Source organism: Labrus bergylta, chromosome 1, assembly GCF_963930695.1.
Source record: "Labrus bergylta chromosome 1, fLabBer1.1, whole genome shotgun sequence".
Lineage (NCBI taxonomy): Eukaryota > Metazoa > Chordata > Actinopteri > Labriformes > Labridae > Labrus > Labrus bergylta.
Window position 1 is genome coordinate 22010012 of NC_089195.1, and position 21072 is coordinate 22031083.

At 41.3% G+C, this 21072-nt stretch overlaps 1 protein-coding gene across 5 annotated transcripts; it reads right to left on the reverse strand.

Annotated features, from left to right (window-relative positions):
• Positions 1-487: 487 nt before the first annotated feature.
• pcm1 (pericentriolar material 1) lies at positions 488-20721 on the reverse strand. Of its 5 annotated transcripts, none has more exons than XM_020647176.3 (40): positions 20523-20720; positions 19245-19359; positions 18766-19014; positions 17631-17957; positions 15971-16141; positions 15360-15479; positions 14888-15074; positions 14516-14625; positions 13715-13988; positions 13468-13618; positions 12962-13180; positions 12572-12738; positions 12215-12444; positions 11442-11584; positions 11150-11279; positions 10356-10520; positions 9976-10154; positions 9263-9469; positions 8895-9177; positions 8581-8726; positions 8275-8495; positions 7663-7843; positions 7267-7577; positions 7022-7183; positions 6763-6819; positions 6409-6581; positions 5528-5659; positions 4836-4965; positions 4230-4397; positions 4002-4099; positions 3651-3785; positions 3344-3547; positions 3162-3221; positions 2920-3070; positions 2597-2745; positions 2425-2488; positions 2102-2307; positions 1529-1621; positions 1297-1420; positions 488-1168 (listed from the first exon to the last, which is right to left on the reverse strand). In XM_020647176.3, the coding sequence occupies exons 2-40, from the start codon at positions 19338-19340 to the stop codon at positions 1143-1145; spliced, it is 6399 nt and encodes a 2132-aa protein (XP_020502832.2). In that variant the 5' UTR covers positions 19341-19359; positions 20523-20720; the 3' UTR covers positions 488-1142. The 5 variants fall into 5 exon arrangements, with proteins under 5 accessions (XP_020502832.2, XP_065812659.1, XP_065812666.1 ...); XM_065956587.1 differs by having other exon boundaries at positions 9976-10157; XM_065956594.1 differs by lacking the exon at positions 5528-5659 and having other exon boundaries at positions 9976-10157; positions 20523-20721.
• Positions 20722-21072: the final 351 nt, after the last annotated feature.

Genomic DNA, 21072 nt, shown 5'->3' on the forward strand with positions numbered 1-21072 from the left:
GTTAGTCACTTCATCTAACACCTACCCTGCAGCATTGTTTACAGACATTAAAAAGAACCATTTAGACATATTCAAGCTCATCACTCAATGTTCTCGTTGCCGTCTGTCGTTCATAGAGATCAGTAATCATTTTAGTTTGTATTATAACCAGCTGAAAACTTCTCCAGGAAGCTTTAATTACTCAATATATGGGGAGTAAATTGGCAGTATATTGGTATATTTACAGTTTTGGAAACCAAAAGTTGCCTGCTAATTGTTTGCTTTTTTTTAGTAAGTGTTCAGCCTAATAAGAGGCAGGGGAATAGCATTGCCTATTGAGAACTAAAACATTCTGCAGTAGTGTTAACCCCACTCCCCAGTTTAGAGCAAATGTAACATTCACCTGAGGCAGGTTGATTTTTCAGTTAGTGTAACTGTAAAATAAGTTGGTAAAGGCATTCTTCAAACGCATTAGACATGAGAATATGGAAAATTACTCAGCACACCGTCATGTTTGAGAAGTATTTTATATCCATATTTTATTATTTAAAACTGATTACTGTAGTTGACATTTTAATTACAGAAAAATGAATGAAGATAGACAAAAAAAAACAGTTTATAAAGATTAGTCTGAAGGGATAAAAGTTAAGCTTGAGCTCTAAAAATGAAGGAATAAGTGGAGAAACAATTAAGCAGTCTTAATGATATCTCTTTATAGGCAGCAATCAAGTACAGAAGAGACGAGCTATACAGTACTAAGGCCAAGCAAAAAGACACATTTAATTAAAAACAATTAAAATAAACAAATCACAACTTAAGTCAGACTGATCCCAGAACCAAGAACAGTGCTAAGGCGGATCAGAAGAGCAATTTCATTACTTAAGAGATTCAACAAAAGCTTTAACTGTTAACTGTCATCAGTAGCAAAGAGACAAAGCCCTCCCCAGATTTCCCACAAATCACATGAAATATTCAGGCATAAATGAAATTAGGTTTTGATTATATGTTTGTGTGTGTCAGGGTCACAGTTAGGACAGATATTACTAGATTTTGCTCCTTTTAAAAAGCACAGAACAATCAACTATCATATATACAGAACAGATGTGAGTGTTTATGTATAGTGTTGCTATAATCAGTACATCTTCAGATATCAAAATAAATCTTTACACGCCCTGTGCACCAACTGTTCCTGAAAAAAACAAAGAAAACACAAGTTAGTCTTGTTGGATATGGAGCTAAAAATGTAGCAAAACTTTCAAATGTATAAATAGATCCACAAATGCGTTCAGAGATCTGCACAAAGTAATTTGTCTATACCGGGTTCCTTCAAAGCATGTGCGTTTCCCACAAGCCCAGTCAGCGATTCAGTGTTTCCATTCAGGATCTCCACAGATAGGTTGTTATTCTGCTGCTCCTCCACTATTCTCTTCTGTAGCTCCTCCTAATGTTACACAACACCGTTTATTGTTAGATAGAAGATGTTTTAAACCTCGACTTTCTTGTAAATCACAAAGAATTTAAGCATATTTATGTGTGTGCTTTTACACACCTCACACATGACTGAAAGCTGCAGTGGCAGGTCATCCACCTTCACAAAGTCTTCTTCATCAGATTTCTGACTGGTGTTCCCCGAGCCAACCTCCTGCAGATCAAAATCAGCAGCAGGTTGAGTCATGATGCACTTCAAAAAAAGTTACTTTACTTCTGTAAAAAGTTCCTGGTTAGCTATTCTAAATGTTGCATCTTCTGCCATCAGGCTTAAACCTGGATAGTCACTGGGAATGAAAATGTAATTGTTTCCTTGTTCTTGTGTTTAAGCACATACTTGTAATTCTTAGGGGCAGTGGCCTGTAAATACATTCTTTTTATGTCGTCTTAAAATGGAATGTGCAATAAACTGTTTATTTTGTATATTTGCCTGGCATCGTTTGTGGTGCCACACAAGGGTACCAGCGTGAACCTGTGTCAATGTACTGATTTCTTGATTGTCTCTGATATACTCCTGTCGACTGTTTGTTTTTAAAATGTATGTAGGTCCGGGTAGAATGTTTAAAAAACAAAACAATAAAGTTATCTGTATCCGAGTGAGAATCTGAATAAACTTCTTCAGCCTTGAACTTACATCTACGTTGATCATGACAGGGGAGTCAGTATCAGGGCTACTCGTGGTGTTTGACTCCTTTGGGACATCCTGATCATGGGAGGCTGCAGACTCTCCTTCTGAAGCAGCAGCTGCCCGGAGTTGACTCTCCTTCTCTGGACTCTGACATTCGGACATGTCACAGTCCTCTGCTGTGGAATCCACGGTGCCACCTGACCTGATGGTTTCTGCAAAGCAAAACAAAATAGTTTAGTAAAAGGTTTAGAAAAACAAGATTTCTAAAAGACAAAAAGCTAGTTTGACATCTTCAAATTTGAAGAAACTTTCAACATAAAAAGAATCACCTCCGTCATTCTCTGGACGATTCTGGGCAGTTTTGGACTCTTGTGTTTTGCTGGGTGCTGTCGCCTGAAGCATGACATGAAAAACAAGTGAGACTTAGAAAAAAAAAAAATGTTTTGTTGAAAAATGGTGGTCTATTGAAAAACATCTCATTGCAACAACTGCAACACTGACCTCCTGCTCCACTTGTCCATCAGCAGACACCTGCAAAGATGTTTGGACGTCAACAGGTCCAGCTTCAAACTCCTCCATTTCCTCCTCCTCATTCTCATCCTCTCCACTGCCATAGTTTGTCAAAGCCTGAGTCTCTGCTTTGGAAAGACCTGAAGAAGAAAACAAAAATTACAAAAATGAGCAACATGAGTGTTACATAAACTCAACTTTATTTATATAGAACTTTACACACAACGTTGTAAAAAATATCTCAGACTACAATCAAATCTGGCTTCTTAAGGAAGCTGCCCGTGCGAGTTTCCCTTCCAACTTTATTATCTTACTGATTGAAAGAGGCATTCCCTGTCCCTCTCCTTCATCCTCTTCTTCCTCTTCAACCTCAGAAGCTTCCCTGCTCCCGCTGTTCTTCCTCTCTGCTTGCAGGTAATGCTCCTTCAGAGTAGAATCAGCTTCCTGCTCAGCCTCTTCTTGGTCCTGGAGATAAGACGAAGACATCGTTGTAGTACAGATTACTGCAGCGCTAATTGCTATTGACAATTACATTATCAGCACTTCAATGACTGACCTTGTCTTCATCAGAGTAAGCTGGGGAAACGGATCTATCTCTGCCAGTGTCTGTGTTTTCCTAATTAGAGGAATTCATTTAACACAGAGCAAAATGAGTCTTTCAAACTCATTTCAGTGAAAACAGTCTTAACAGTATGTTCACTATTTACCAAAACATCAAAGTGGGAATAGGAAACCAACCTTGAGACTTTGATTTGCTTTACTGGGTTGCTCGTCCCTCTTTTTATTCTTGTGTTTGGCTGCCAAGGCCATGCTGCTGCTGTTATCCAAATCCTGCATGAGCCTGAAGAAAGCGAGTTCATTGAAGAGGATCTCAGAGATCTCCACCAGGAGGTCCTCCCCGCAGTCTTTCAGAGTGCGGCCCACAAATTTACTGAGAGATTCCTGGAGCAAGAGGAAAGAGAGAGACATGTCAGAGATGCCGTTTCGTTCATTTGATCTGCATAAACTTGGCCAGAACCCGACGTTGGCAGTGTTCGTACAGTACCTGCAGTATGCCTCCAAGCTGTCTGTGGAAAAAGCGGACAAACTCTTTGCTTTCATCGTTCTGTTGGGTGAGAGTGAGAACCATGCGCCGCACAGATGTCAAAAGCTGGACGGAACACACCTCATCCATGTTCTCCTAATAGAAGAAAAACACCAATATTACGGAGAGATTTCACTCTTTAAAACTGCTTTCATTTACACTGGAAATAGGTACTGACTACATTCAACTCCAGGCTTAATACTTTCCGGAATTTTAATAAGAAATTCAGATTATTTTCAATCCCAGGACATTTCCTGCTGGTACAAAGCTTTTATTGATTCATGCTGCAGCTCCCTGAGTAAGTTCTCTCACCTTCAGGAAAGGAATGACTTCTGTCATGATGGCTTTGATCTGACGATCCAACTGCTGGGTGTCAATCTGAGGGCAGTGCACATCACCAGCTGCTCCGCCTGTTCACAGACATCAAAAACATCATCAGGTTATTGAAAAAAAAAGAACAATCGGCCAAATAACAGGCAACCGTTGTGTTGTGCTGGTGTTAGCACATGGTGAACTCAGTCAGGCTTTTTCATTTGGTACCTTCCACTTGGTCAGCAGGGTTAGCAGAGAGATGTTCAGCGTTTGAGACTTCAGAGCCACCTGCACCTGCAGTGTTGGCCTTGCAGGGGTTAAACTCAGCCTTAAGTTTCATGCGCTCATATTCCCTAATCCTGGCCAGAGCCTTGTCTAAATGTATCACCGTGTTTCCTATCAGAGCAGCAAAGGAGGGAGAGCAGGGGAGGGAGCGGGCGGAAAAAAAGAAACAGAAATGGCATCCAGAAAGTTTAAAACTCAATGAAGCAAGAGAGAGAGGGAGAAGACTGTCATGGATAATAATGAATTTGTGAGCAAGTTTACGCAAAAGGATCAAAGTAGGAATGGCAGACTCATTAAGAACCTATGTGACTGAAGTTCCCGAAATCTTAAGTCTTTTTTTTTTACTTTCATTAATTAATTATGGCCATTTAGTTTTGATCCCGAGGTGTAACCTGCTCTACTGGAAAAGTGTTCCTCAGCTTGATAAAATGAAAGCCCAAAAGCAAGCCTTTCAGTGGAATACCAGGATGTGGAAACAGATTTAGGTAGGCACATCGTTTTAAAAGCTTTAGCCGCTTCTTTCACTCATTTCTACATGCAGAACTATACCCAAGTCATCGTTAGCAAACGGTTCCAGGTTGGAGGAGGTCGACATGGTGCTCTCGTTGTCCACAGACTCCGCATCATCCCTCTTCTTCACGGAGTCCTGTGTGTATCTCAGATTTTTCTCCACCACCTCCTGGACAAAGGTGAAGAGTTTGTTATGAGCCAACATACAGCAAAAAAATCATAAAGGAAAGAACATTCCAATGTATATGATAGAAAACATCAATGGTGGCTTTCGCCTAATGAGGAAAATTAGACATTTCATCCATCATTCCAGAACAAAGGCATTATTTAGACAGACTAAAGGCCCTGCTTTCAATTTGCATAACTCCAGGGACTTTGGCCCAGAACAAAGAAACACGTCTAATCTGGCAAAAGAGTCGTGCAGAGAGGAGGGTCATTCTTTTTTTTTGCTGTCAAGTTCAATTCAAAAACAAAGAATTTGGGGGCAGGGAAAATTAAAAGTCAGAGACTAAAGAGAGACATGGAAGGATGAAAAGAGACAAGGCATATAAAGATGAAAGCAGACAAGGCTGAGAGAGAAACTAATGAAAGATGTATTGAAATGTAGAGAAGGGAGCAAGTGTTTAAAAAAAAAAAAGTAAATGAAGGATGATATTGAGGATTAAGAGAAGGTCTTCAGGACTGGTGAAAGCGTGTCACACTGAGAAGTTCAAGTGTCTTTTCTCTCTTACTGCGTCGCTGGTAGCCAGACTCTCGCTGGGTGTGAGCTCAGACTGAGAGCCTGCAGCCCACGACACAGGACCAAAAGGGGCTAACTGGTCCTCAACTGCACTCTTCTCTGTCAGGTACCGGGTCACTATGTCCTGCCAGAAACACGAAGGACTGTTGTTATCAAATGATCAAAGACCTCAAAGGGACATTGCCTTTAGATCTAAAAACTTGGCTCAGATCAGAAGAGATTTTATTCTCTGGCTGGCTAGATCTCTCTCTCAAAAGGTTGTGAGCAAAATCCCGAACATGGTCTATCTTGCATGCATACATTTAATTGTAACATTTCATGCTAGATCTTCATCAGGCAAACAGTCAAGCCATCTTAAAGAGGGAGTGGCTGTTTTTTTTCCCAGTGTCTACATATGTACTGTAAATATTGAGAAAAAAAACTAAATCATCTCTATCTAGACTGAAAAAATAACCAACAATTCAAATCATTACATTTCAACAAGAAAAATGAAAATTGATAAATGACCACAACATTAATAAAACAGAGGGAATAAATACCTGATGATATAATATCATAATGATACTTTAGGTGGGATATATTATTGCGATATTGAACTTTTTACAGTATGCCGAGTTTTGCAGTAAGAGACATTGTAAATGTTGTAACCCTTTTTCAAATGCAAATTATTTTCAGCAAATAGTTTTAATAAAGCTGACATTCGGGAGGGTTTTGTATTGATACAATATTGCCATGCTACTTATAGAGATACTTTGTTGAATGATCCCCCTCCCCACCCAACCTATTTAACAGTACAATTAAACATCTAAATACCATGATAATAAAGATTTATCTATCAAGACGGTGTCAGACGTTACATATGTATAATATTACCTGTAGGGAGTACAGTGCCCTCTGCCGTAAGTAGTCCGTGTTTAGGAGCTGCAGCTCATGGAAGAGTTCAATGAGAAAATGAGGACGGGACTCATTCTGGGAAATCAAAGTGGCCACCTCCGAGTAGATGGTCTCTCTCAGCGCCTCAAACAGTGAGAAGTCGCTGCTGGCGTCTGCAGGTGCAAGATTTCATTGCATGAGATGGCGTAATGTGGCACATGAGTTATAAAACAAGTTTGCCCTTAAACTCAGAAGCTTTTGTGAAAGTTTAGCCAAAAAGAAAAGCATGCTTGGGATGTTCAGGAGACATACATAAGAGCCAAATGATGCCTGGATTTGCATATGTGAATTTACCTGGTGCTTCTGTGCATGCAATTCTGTTAGAGAGGAAGGGTGTTCTCCAAGCATAGGCTGTGAGTAAGATAAATTAAATTGACGACAAAGGAAATTAAACAAAAATTAAAATGTGGTCATGACAATAGTGCAAAGAATATATTAAAAAAAAAGAGAGACAAGACATAAAATAAGCATAATGTAGAAGGAGAAAAAACATACACAGACATGAGAGGTGAGGGGGGTGTACAACCTTCACTAAGAAAAGCTTAACGCCTACCAGAGGAGAGGTCATTTCGTTTACTCCCAAGCCTGGTCTTGCTGTGAAGTTTTTCTTGAGTCAGCTTGTCCAGCAGACTCTTGTTCTGATCCTTCTGATGGGACAGTGGTGCCCTCTTCTGTGCAAAGTCTGCAGTACTGCTAACACTGTCACTCTCGTGGTCTGAGGGAGAAAACAAATTCTTAATAATATCTTTGATATTTTGGTAAGAGTCATAATACAGGAGATTCAGCAATATTTCCCACCTTCACTGTTCTTGTTCTGCCCTTTGCTCCTCCTGCGGCGGCTCTTAGAGTTGGGCGTTTTGCTCCGGGTGGCCAGGTTTGCCTGTGCAGAGGCCTTACGTCCGGTCTTGAAGGTCTTTGTGATGGTGGTGGGGTCGACTGGATCAGGTATGCTACTGAAGCTTTCCTGGGACGCCCTGTCAAATTCTTCAGGTCGGCTGTGGCGGTTGACAAAAGTGGGGGAGAAGGAGGGGGACTCTTGGGGATCTGTTTTAGATAGGCGATGCTGGACGTTGTTGTTTGTGTACGAAGTTTTAAGCCAGCCAGCAGCTCTGAAAAATGAAAATAGGTGAATCAAAATAAAAGCTTACATTAATATCAAAAATGATTTGAATTGGTCAGATATGATGGACATACCCTCTCTCTGCAGTGGTGTTAAGAGGAGAGCGCTGCAGAGGAGGGGGGAAACTCATGTACTCTGTTTTGATTGAGGTGTTTGGGTCCAGCTGCTGCTTCTGATGGTCAGGGCTTGCATGACCTGTTGCCCCTTGAGGGAAATCCCCCGTGGGATTAGGGAAAAGTGGATATAAGTTAAAGCCTGCAGAATGAAAAAAAAAGAAAAAAGTGTTATTGATCCAAAGAAACAAGGATGTGGCAACCAAAACAGTGGGACTATTTTCCTACTATTAAAACATGTAATTTACTTCTTATATAAATGCAGAGTACTCAGTAACAGACTTGTTTATAAATAGTAAAAGAAATGTATGTAAAGAATCTATTTGACAAATTACTATAATTAATTTGGTAAACGTTCTTACAGTAAAAGAGGTATTGTCAAGATTTTTAAAAAATGCATTGGCCTATTTATGGTAATTTTACTGACTCTACCTCACAGCCAAACCAAAATGAACATTTTTAGTATGTCTAAAAACACACTTTCAGCCACATTTTAATGTCTTGGCCCTTGCATTATCACCATGTTTTTGAGTGAGAATAATGCTCAAAAGCTAATAAATATGCATGTCTCACTTGGAGGGAATGGGGATAAGGCAGCATTTGGCACGTTGGTTGGAGGTTGAAGGTTGGATGAGAAAGGGGGGAAGAAACCAGGAGAGGCTGAGGGAACGGAGTTAGTTTCTTGGGATGAGCCGTGCTTCTGTGTCTGCCAACCTGCAGCCGAAGTGGAGGTCTGCGGCGGCTGCTGCTGCTGCTGCTGCTGCCGGAGGAGGTCGTTTAAGACCTGCTTTAGTCTGAAAGAAAAGCAAAACAGAATATAAATTATGTAATGCATGAATACTAGATATACATTTGTTGTGTTCTATTCAGATTTGATACCTTTGCACATTGTTTTGCTGCCACGTAAGCTGGGTGTAACACTGGTTGAGCTGGTGCATGACCATGTGCACCTGGGGCGATGACAGGTTGTTGGGTACTACACTGTACTGCCCGGTCAGTAAGGTTTGTAACATGTAAGAGAGTGACTGTGGAAGATGAAGAAGAAAGGGGGACAATGGTTAAAAAAAATTAAGTAGATATACTCCGAGAACTCCAGTGGAAACTCAATGTGTGTCTTCATTACAAGAGCAAGCTTGTGTCTTTTATTTAGGTCAGTGTCAGTGTGTGTTTATGCATTCATTCAGTGCACTGACCTGCTGGTCCTGCAGGAGTGTCTGACACATGCTGTTGCTGAAGTCAAGCTGTCTCTGCAGCTGGCCGACCTGCTCCTGCCAGTGCGACGAGCCCTCTGCGAAGGAGAGCTCAGACGCCCAGCGCAGGTTCTCTTGCCGCCGTGTTGCTCCATGCTGATTCACAGACTGGCTCAAACTCCTGCACTGCTGCTGCTGCTGCTGCTGCTGCTTTGCATTAGTCTTGTTATGAAAGGATGAAATCCCACTTGCTTCACCCGAGAATGCTTGCGGAGACTTCAGGTTGCTAAAAGACATACAAATATTTATTTTAAAACAAACAACAACAGATGACGGAGTAGTATTTGTCCTTTGCATTCACGTTTTCTAACCTGCCATGATTCTTCCTGTTACTGTAGGAGCACTGGTTCCTGCTGGATGAGTAGATATGGATGTCGTCATCAGAACTGCTCTCTGCACACTCTTCCTGCTCTTCTTCCTCCTCTGCCCCCATCTCGGAGTGATAATCATCCTCATCGTCGTCGTCATCGTCATCATCATCAAGGTGGCAGGGAGTGGAACCCCAGGTGGCCATTGTCCTAATGAAATGTAGGCACAGTGGTATAAAATGTTGCTTTCTGCTGTGTAACAATATTATTTGACCTCATCTGCAAAGAAAGATATAGAAAGAAATAACTGCCATCTAATAACAACTGTATGTTTAAGGAACTCTTGTTCAGTGTGGCTGATGTTCACATGGAAGAAAAAATGCTAAATAGCGAGCACTTCTGTTTAAGATATTTGAGCAGTGTCTCTTTTTTTTTTCCCTTTTATTCGTGAAATAACAAAACAAGTGAAACAGTGACACAAAGGACAAAACGGGAAGGACAATTTTACAGGCATATAGAGAGTCAATTGCAAAAGCAATGGACAACCCAAGAACTTGAGAGATCTGTCTTGAGAAGACTCAGAATGAACGCAAAAGAAGAGTAACATTACAAGTAAACACACGGATACATAGCCTAATGACACATAACAGGTTAAACAGTCCAGCTCCCCACACACCCACAAACACACACATACAGCAGAGCAGAGTGTCTCTTACCTTTCATCCCTGCTAACAGGCTGTGAGGGTGTAGCGAGGCCTTCTTGGTCACCCATTCGTCGTGGTGAGTCGTTGAGACCGCTTCGCCTCTGGTGTTCGGCCATCAGGGACTCTAGGTGCTTTCTACGCTGTCGCAGTTCTTCCCGCAAGATCTGATGGCGACGCATCTCCGACCACAGCTGCTGACAACCCATAAACATACTTAGCTTAAATCTGTACTGATCTTCCAATGTGGATGTAACTTAAACATTTGATGAACAATGCTAATAGACTAGGGTCTTGTGTGTGTGTGTGTGTGTGTGTGTGTGTGTGTGTGTGTGTGTGTGTGTGTGTGTGTGTGTGTGTGTGTGTGTGTGTGTGTGCAAAGTGGTGTTTGCTACCTCGTTGTCAGTGACTGAAGAAGTAGCAGCTTCTGGAGCGGTGGATTTGAGCAGAGCTGAGTTGGTTTTAGGTCCAGAGGAAGTTTGGACAGGGGCTGGAGTTGAAACTGCAACTGGAAGCTTCCTCAGCAAGCCCTGCTGACTCACTGTGCTGGACAAAGAGGACTAGAAGAAAGACCACACACAGTTAAAAGGATTGTTTCTTAATACAACTATATATCGTAACTCTTAACCCACAGCAATCAGGATCATAAATAACTGTGCCCCATTCCCACCTGAAATCTTTAAATACACTGCACTTTGAACACAAATGTCTTGGGTGACTGTGTTGTGAACTGTAAGCTGATTCTTTTTTTTGCTTTTTATCACTATTACTAGCACACTGTTTATATTGAAATTTCAATATGTTCTTATTTATGGATTCTATTCTGGAGGCAGTTTAATGTGTGAAGCACTGAAGTTCAAATTACATTCCCCCAAATGGACAAAAAAAATAGTATCATATCAAGTTGTATCGTAAATAAACTGAATCTTGAATCTCAAATTAAATAGAGGCTTGCACATAGTTACCAGATTAAACTTTTAGGGGGGTGTTGGCTCAATGTTTCTCTTTTTTGAAGCTGTAATGCTGTCTTCTAAGAGCTTTCACTATTATGTAGGTGACCCTTAACACAAACTTTAATTCTACATACTTCAGATTCTTTATCTCCTCATATGTTTCAAATAAGCAGGAAACCTCAGTGAGTGTGCTTATGTGCTTGTGTGTGCATGTGGTTCTTTATGTGTAAAATAACCTGGAGGTCCGGGCAAGCCCACTCAAGGTCCTGGATCTTTCCTTGGATTTCAATGAGCCTCCGTCGTTCTTCATGGAGCTGCTTCAACTCCTGTTTCTGCTGACGCAGTTTCTCTTCATACAACTTCTCCCTGAGTCCAGAAGAGTTTGATGCAATGTAAATGAGTCCAAGTTTGGGGAAAAAAAACAGACTAGAAATGAGCGCACAAAACACAGTTAATCTAATATTATTCGACAACCATTAAGATTACAAAACAGTCCTCTAAGAGGTCTCATGATTATTCTCATTTTACCTGGCCTTGCTGGAGAGGCTAAGTTCTCTAGGATTCTGTTTGGATCCGGCCCCCTGTGATCCTGCAGCTGCAGCTCTGGTATTATTTGGCTGTTGGTGTAAAACTTCATCCTCATTAGCTGTTGTGACATCTGTGTCATCACTCTAGATACAGACACAAACAGATCATTTACAGTGTTTAGTTTAAGATTGGTCAGAGATTATTTAATAAATGTGTTTTATTTTGAATGCAGGGAGATTAACACCACATCAGCTATAAAAATTAAAATAAAACAAAACACATTGCTGCTGTTAGGAATATCTTTCACACATTATGAATGCGGTGGTTTATCAAAATTTACTTGTTAATAATTAATATGCCAGGTTTGATGTAAAAACATTTTTTTCTTTCTTCTTTATTTAACCAGGAGAAACCTCATTGAGATTAAGAATCTCATTTATGAGAGTGTCCTGGCAAAGATGGGCAGCAGCACAACAAACAAGTTACAGACATTAAACACGGAGTAATTACAGACACAGATCAACATGTCCTGAGTCACAGAGCAGAAAGTCATTATTCAAAGCATCTACAACCTGAAGCATCGTCCTCCAACACCTTCAATCTACTGTTAAAACGATTTAAAGTTTATCCCAGCACATTTATCAGTGCCAACATTAGATCACAAAGGCAGAAATGTTCCAATGCTTTAAATACATCTCATTCTGCCATTCTATCAAGTTGCACCAACACCCCATCCTATTGAATCCTGAATATTATTCTGTGCTCGTCCTCACCTGCACCATAGCCACCAGCTCCTGAAGCTGCCGTAGTTTCTGCTTCGCCGTCTGCCGATGAACCTTCTGGGAGAAACCTCCATTGTTCCCCAGACTGCTTCTTCGGCTGGACCCCGAGGCCTCACTGTCTGGAGCCGCAGCCTGTGCACCTCCATTGTTATCAAGACCATCTTCATCATCATCGCTGTCCTTCACCTGATTATATGGGGTATCTCTATTGTACTGGCATTCTAAATGAACCAAAAGTTAAACAAATGTTGGATTCAGTCATTTATAATTGTCCTCTTTAAAATCTGCATTCCACAGAACACAGTTTGAATATAAAGCTCCTGAAATCATCTCTGTATGTATTTGTACCTATGGCTGAGGGGATATTGAGGCTGTGGAGGTTCGCTGCTGACCGGTTGTTAATCTCACACTCTGTGTTCAGTCTGCCATCTCTGTTGTTTGTAGCACTGCTCCTCACACTGCGCCCATTTGTCAGGCTGTTCAGGTCTGTCCAGTTTCCACTGCGCTGTGGGTTTCTGCAGAGATAAAGTGCAGGGACTGTTATGAAAACATCTGTGTCAGTAGTAGAATTACATTCGACGTGACTGATTGCTTAAGACCAGCGCTCAGTAACAGTTTTATTCTGTCTCATAAGTCAGGCTGCAACCAACTATTATCTTGTTCCCTAATTATTCTGCAGATTATTTTCTGCAGAATAAATTGGTGGATGATTCGGTCTATCAAACTGTAGAGATTAACCTGATGTTGGTTACAGGCTGGCGGTTCTCCTGCTCAGAGTCAAACATGGCCTCAAACAAAGAACCATCCTCTGTCTCATCTTCCTCCTCCTCTTCCTCATCATCATCCTCCTCTTTCACATTCTCATTGACGGCATCCACCATCATATCAGACGTCTGCTCGTAATACTGAACCAGCTCCCGCAGCTCGTTCAAGCGCTTGTGGACCTCCTTTAGCTTCCTGTGGGAGTAGAAAAGAACGAAAAGCGAATGTGTCAATGTTGACGTGTATGAATTATTTAAACGGTTATGTCACACACTAGGACAACGGCTTCGCAATTCCCACCTCTACTTTAAAGAGTCACCAACAGAAACGCTCTAAAGCGACTAAGCCCGAAACTCATCAACAAGAGGAACTTGTGTAGCTGAAAGGTTTCATTACACTGCCAGCACTCTGTACAACACCCTGCTGTTGATATCGGATCTGCCTATTGAACGGCCTGAAGCCTCTTGTGTTTTTGTCGGTACCTGAGCTTGTCTGTGGAATTGGAGCTGTCCTGGCGTTGTGTGATCAAGGGATGAAAAGACGCGGAAGCTGACGCCCCGTTAGAGCAGAGAGCAGGCGTAAAATCTGAAGATCCTCCCATACTCAGGCTGCACTGTGTTGATAAACCACGACCTTGAGGGAACATCATGAGTTAATATAAACTGTACATAGGTAACAAAACACACCATTACAGAAACAACAAAAAACAGGCTTTGGAAATACTCTTACATGAGTTATTGTTGAGTGTCTGGTCTCTGAGTGAGTGCAGCTCCTGCAGGATCTTGTCCATTGTTTGTTTTTTGTCTTGGAGTTCTTGGAGCTTTGTGAGTTTGGCACTAGCAGCTGTTGCCCCTGTGTCGAGGCCAGTGTGGGGACCAGAGGCTGAGTGCAGGAGAGGCCTGTGTTGAGGTGGACCAAGAGCCTGAGGAATCCTGGACCAGCACACCTCTCTAGAGAGGGAAAGGCTATTTGCCTGACGACGGTTGTCTGGCACTGCTTTAGTCTAGAAGGCAAAGTTAATGAAACACTTGAACTCTGGACTTAACTCTTTTAAACTTCATTAAAAACCGTTCAGACACATTTGTTAAAGAAAAATGTTTTCTTCTTTGAAAGGTGTATTGATTTCTGGGGCTTTTATGAATGTATTGTCATAGGATAGTGGATAGAATTGGATACATGGTGAGAGTGTGGGGAGTGACATGCGGGTAAGCCACAGGTTGGACTCCAACCCGAGCCGCCTGCTTAAAGGACAACAACATCTGTACATGGGGCGTGCTAACTAACCACTAGTCCACCAGCACCCCATTGAAAAAATGTTTCAACCAGATTAGCATAGCATGTTAGACAAGGGATTCAACCATAGTAACATACTATAAAACATATAGTATATACAAAATAAGTATCTGGTGATCCAGATGCTGTGAAAACTGAAGAACATAAGTCAGCACACAGTTCGATATAGTTGATATAATTGCCATAATGCTAATATTCAAAGAGATTATATCAACCCAGACGTTAAGTCTGCTGTACCTGAGAGTCACGTAGCTGGTTGTGAAACCGTTGAATCAAGTCGTTCAACTCTTCATTCAGTTCTGATGTGATGCTCAGACCCGAAACACTGCCGGTGGTTTCTGTTACAACTAATGACAACAAACAACAGCAATGGAGCAACCAGTTAACATATTGAACAGAAATGACTGATAAATAAACGTTCCTTCCATATTGTAATCCGTTTGCACTATTACAAACTCATTCAAAACAAACTGATGATTCATTGGTGCGTGTCAGATTTCATAAACTGTCAAATACACTGTGAGACAATCACTAAAGTAGACAATAACAGGTCTGCACGTCACTGTCATGGACCTGTTTATAGACCTGTCTGTATCCTTGTACACCCACCAGTGTCTTCAATCACAGCCAGTGCCTGTTCTGCACTGTCCTGCATGGCCATCAGGGCTTCTTGTCGCCCCTGCAGGGCTCGGAGCTGCTCCTGCTGCTCCAGCATCTTCTTCAGCAGCTCGTGCTGCTTACGCAGATTCTCCAACTCTTCCTTCTGGTCAGCTCTCACCGGTTCTGGCCTGCCACCCTACAGAATTCACACCCACAGAGTATTTCAAACACTGACTCCACAAAACAGGAATAGCACCGCAAAACTACTCAGCAAAATACGAAATAGAGGCTTGTCGGGTACTGACAAAGCAAATAGGATTAAACTATGTGGATTAAGCAAAGAAAGAATGAATCGCTTTGTATATATCTCCTATCTCTAGATATAAAGATACAAATATTAGCTTTGAGTAATGTAACAGAGTATGCTTACACAGGTTTAAAAGTGGATGATCTTTGAAAAACAGACCACAAAGGTACACACCGTTAAAATTGAGGCACCTGACGAGTGGACCTCTACGTTAAGAGAAGTGCTCTCTGCCAGTGAACGTGAACCCACTGCAGAGTCTAGAGTTCCGACATCATCATCCTCGTTCCCTCGTGTCTGCAAATGTAATGGAAAGAACAGCCGGTGACGAAAAAAATATTGAAATAAGACAACCATACAGTAAGCTGTATGGCATCGTAAAAAGCAGAATCTTAACAACTGAAAATGCAATGTGCTCAAATATATGCAAAATGCTCCAAATATGGGAATTCATGTATAGAAAAGCTGTTATATAGGGAGCAATAACCTTGCAGTACATTTTATAGTCTTATCCACCCAATAGACGAGAGGTTTCTAACAAAGACTACAATACATTTAACCTCACTTCACCAAACACACAAGACTAAGCCAACCTGTAGCCACGGGAGGCAGCATCCTACAGAACGTCCTATTTTTAGCATCACATGACACATGACTTGGGTTTTCAAGTGTTTCAGGTCAAAGAAAAAGACACATTTAATGCTATACTAAAATGGAAATCATTTATCTAAGAGCAGAGAACTAATTTTAGTCTGAAAGGATCAAGACAATTTAAATGACAGACTAACCAGCATTTTCTGCAGAAATCGCAGGTAGGACTTCTCTTGCTCTTTGAGGTGGTCGATGAGGTGGGAGAGACGCTCCACGTTGGCTGGTACATCGTTCTTCTCCACCAGGTCATCCCGCATGGAGCTGGCCTTACTGATGTACTCCCGGATCTGGACCAGTTTGCTCACCACCTGAGACCAAACAAAGAGAGGAGGTAAGTGGGATTATGTGTGTGGGTTTCAGTGCAGTAAATGAAAAGAAGACGAGAGAAAGAGAGAGAGGTACGGAAAGGTGAGCTAGCATCTGTAGCGACGGCTCTGATGAAATAAGGGCAGAAAGGGGGTTGGGCACAGAACTCACTGGGCACCGAGGGTGGCATATTTATAAATTGGCCTAAATACAGCCTTGAGTCAGCTGCACTAGCGCTCCCTCACTTTCAGCCTCGTTCTGGATTCACAGAGTAGTCTGGAGTGCAGTGATTCATCCGAGGGGTTGACATGAAGTTACATTTCAACATGACTCTCGCCATTATTGTAACCACTGGCCCAGGTACATTGTTTAGTTTCTACTATGACACACACGTGCAAGCTCTTGTGAAAAGCTGATGCTGTAGCAGTAATGAACGAGATGATCTCACCAGAGTCACTGACAGAACATTAGCAGCACAGGAGAATGATTATGAAACTCAGAATTACGTGTTCCTGTTTCTCATTCTTCAGGCAGCATCTTAAAAGGCCAAAGGGGGCTAATGGAATGTGCAATCAGCTGGTCTGGAGTCTTTGACTGTGCATCTGGGTCGTTGGGCTGGTTATAATATAATAATCGAGCACTGCATCCACAATGTGTACAAATTTAAAAAAAGACTCAAATTAAGTAGGACATTTTTTTCTTTCTACACAGGAGTAGTACGTTTTATCATGGGAGTCATACAAAAATGATACTGGAATAAATCCTCATACGATGATATGTGCAACTTGATAGCATCATCCTCATAAGCTGGGTACTGGAGGCTGATATGAAATCATTATTTCTTAACATTTAGCTAGGTACCCTATCACTATCCAGCCTATATCCATGATAATCCCTGAGGCCTGCAGTCAGCTCACCCTCCAATGGTACTTTCCAAGTATGTTGTCTTGTAAACTGCATACCAGGCTTTACTTGGTAGATATGAGGATTATTGACTGTTAAAACCTGGATTTTAATTATTTGTCCAGGAAAGATTAAGGCCTATTTTGTTGTTGTATCTTAACAAACCGTCCAAACTATGTTACGAAAGAGGCTCGCTTTATTAATTGTGCAATTAAAAGACTTTATCAAATTGATAAGACTTAACCGTGTTTCTGTATTTGTGAATGTATTACAGTTAAGAACATTCTGTTCTACATCATAACATGTTTGATGTCTGCACCTTATTTTATCAAGCTACTTCCTTGTGGTGAATTATATAATTGTCTTTATACATCTGAGAAAAAAAGTTATGCTCTGGCTCTGAGTGAAACATCTTGACAATTAATACTTAAATTACTCAAATTTATCAGGTGTTTAATTTTTCTATATTCTAATTACTTCTCCGACTTTTCCTCCAGCACCAACAACAGGTAAAAGATTCCACTTTATCAGTAAACAACAAAATCCACATTGTTTCACTCAACATAAGAATGCAAAACAGAATGTTACCTGGCTGCTGTCTATTCTCGGCTCTCCTCTCTCATGTTCTCTGTGAAACAATGGCCCTCTCTCAGTGCCGGCACGGCTTGGCCTTGGAGTATCCTTAGTGAGAACCAAAGGGGTTAATATATCCCTGAGTCCTGGGCTCTGTTTCTTGGTTTCCTTGGTAATGGCTGGTGTGGTCGGGGCAGAGGAGGAGGGAGGGAGCAGCTCCTTGCTCTTGTTAGTGTTTACATGCAGAGGTAGGAAGTTGTAGGGCTTCTTGTTCTCTCCGACTAACTGACGCTGGTTGTTAGCAGCCGTGACACGGCCCTGGGAGTCACTGCCAATGCTCCTCTGAGGAAAAATGGGAAATATAAGTCAGACAAAATACCACTCACAAAACTGGGCTTTTTCTTTGTTGAGAAACAAAACCTGTAAACTTTGTTAGTGTTGACTCTTCTGAGCCAGAATGCCTGGGTTTGTGTAATGGATCACATTAGATTTCAAGCCAGATTGTCAATACAATGGAAATTTACATTGAAAATCATGATTAATAGCCCAATTAGAGTCAACAGGAAACAAAAGCTATCTGACTCCATCTCTGCCTGTACCAATCTTACCAAGTTTCGCTCTGTTGTTGGATTTCCCTCATGGTTTCATGCACTGCTTCATCATCCTTCTGCTAGACAGCTAAAGAAGGTCAGCCTGACAACCCTGATGTACCAAAATATGAGCTATATATTTTGCATATCACTTCCTCCCATGCCTGCCAATGCATCACAGCAACACAATGAAATTTAAACCCAGAAAAAGACCTTTAAAAAAAATAATAATAATTTTGACTGTCTGATTATCCTTAAGACATTTATTCCATGTCCCTGACATTCCTTAACAGGAAAAAGTCAAACTTGAACCCTAACCTCCAGAAAACAAGCATAAAGGGACGTCTGTGCCTACGCCTTGCATGTGCATTGTCATGCTCAGCGAAGACACAAAATCAGTATGTTAACCTGCTTAAAAAAATGCTGCTCTACTAGAAAATACACATGATACCTTTAAAGTCAGATGCCATGATATGATGCTACATATCATAATTGCTGTCTTAAATATAACAAAAGATAAATTACACTGTTTGACATCTATTTTTTTTTTACAACCTCACCTCATCCAAGTCAGTGAAATTGATTCTCTGACGCAGCTTGTCCAGCTCAGCCTGGTCTGGGACAGACATCTGGGTGGTGTATTTGATGTGTGGAAAGGAGTGAGGGGTGCGTGCTCTCCTACGGCCAGCCCCAGGGGTGGACTCTGGTGAAATATCATTAGTCAGGCGGCTTTCCACAACCGCAGCTGAAAGCTTTTTCTTGTTCTTCTCTGAAGATCTGTTTGCTTTCTTCTGCTGCACACCCCAGTCCTGATAAACAGCAACAACAACAAAAAAAAAAAACATTACATTCTTTCTTTTGTAGGAAAATAAAACAGTTATCATATCCGGTTATATGGCGTGGCATGCAAAGGCAGTCAAAGTATAGTACAAAATACTGGTGAGATCGACTGCATGAAAAGTTCTACTGTGCTCCTCACATGGAACATTATGTGTAAATGAAAGTATTTTTCTTCCAGGGAGTTCTGACTGGCTCTTACCATGTTGTTGAGTCTATCATCAAGACTGCCGTTGGTTACTGTCCAGTTGTGCAGCTCTTCTGCACTGTCATCAAAAGGAGTGCCTCCAGTTGCCATGTCATCCACTCACAGTTTACTGCGATACACAACAAAAAGAATACTGCTCACTACACAGGAACAACAACAAAAAAAAAACCTGAACCAAAACACAAGTTACATAACATTTTACGGGGAGAAAAGTTAAGAATCAAAATGAATGGGGCTCCTTTTTTTATAACAGCTTGCTGGAATGCAAGCTGTTCACACATGACCACAGAACAATTACCACATTATACAGGATAAATTAAGAAGAACAAAAGTATATGAAAACATTTCAACGACGTTCACACACCTTGACCAGTATATGACAGTATATGGATGTAAAATAGAGGAATAACCACATTCATCAACAACTTAAGCATGGTTACAGACTGTACATCTTAAGAGTGTAGTCCAGCATCAAATACGACATGTTCCTTTCACCAGCAGTTGTTTACTCAAGTAAAGTGAGTTAACTCACCCATCACGACCAACTCGAAACCAATACAGTGTTATAAAGTACGTCGCTGACCGTGGATGATGTATACCTACTACTCTATGAGAACCTGTATGTTAACACCGGCTAACGCGGGGTGTTTTTATCCGTGGCCCGCTCGGATTCCCGGGAAAAAAAACAATGAGACTTTCACTCCACCAGGCAGCGAAGGTTTACGTTGGAACATTTGATATCGTTAGCTTAATAGACTTTCAGCGACACATTTTAGTGTATTCTACTTTTAAAATTAACTTACATTATGTTGTTGTTTTTTTTATCTTCTGAATGAACTTTACTAGCCTAGCGCTTAGTGACCTAGTTACCGTCCCACAATTGCCATGGCAACATGAAAGATCCCCCAAACGGCAGCAGCTAACCCCAACGACCGACAAATAAACAAGACCGTCGACAAACAAAAATCATAAAGCATTCAAGGTAACGAGTCAAAAAGTTATCAAGCTTGGTGGGGTAGCTCACTGATGCTACCTAGCTTGATGACAGCTGCTCATAACAACAACAAAAAAACAGCTAACTTTAAAAAAAAAAAAAAAAAGTTGAAAGCAAAACATCTGAGCTCGAGTTTAACCTGAGCGAGGCTACAAGCCCCGAGCTGAGAGAGAGAAAGGTGAGATTCACACTAAGAGTGAGACGAGCAACACGCAGCATGCTAAAACACTGTCGTTCATTATTGTTATTTTAAAACTGCGCTTGCTAAGTTAGCTTACATTTTAGAAACTGGTACGCTGATGTTTTTACCCCCTTCAGGTCGGCAGTGGAGAAAAAACGTCGTTGTCTTAGTTCTTCACATACTGCAGTGAATGTTTCACAGATTAACTCGGAGTGTTGTTAAATGCATGTGATATATAATAAGGTCTTATCGGTCCCAAAAACGCAGCAACTCGTGAATCCAGGGATGTGAAAACTGATATAAACACCCCCCACACAGCAGATGGCAGTACACGTTATCCACCTGCTTAATGTTGGACTCCCTCCCCCCGGAAGCAGTGTTGCCAGGTCCGCTTTTAATAAGCGACGTTGGACTTTGTTTTTTTCCTGTAAAGTCGCTTGCAAATATCGTCAGTCGCGGGTTGCAGGTGTTTGGGCTTGTTTTTTAAAGTGCAGTTGCTTGTTTGGGCTTTGCTCCCTGTATGAACCTTTACTGATTCAACCCCAACTCTCCACAATAAAGCGAAAAACGATCGCGATAGTTTGTCCTTTTTCAGGATCCGTCCACAATCACTGTTTTCAAATCAAAATGAGACAATATATATACAT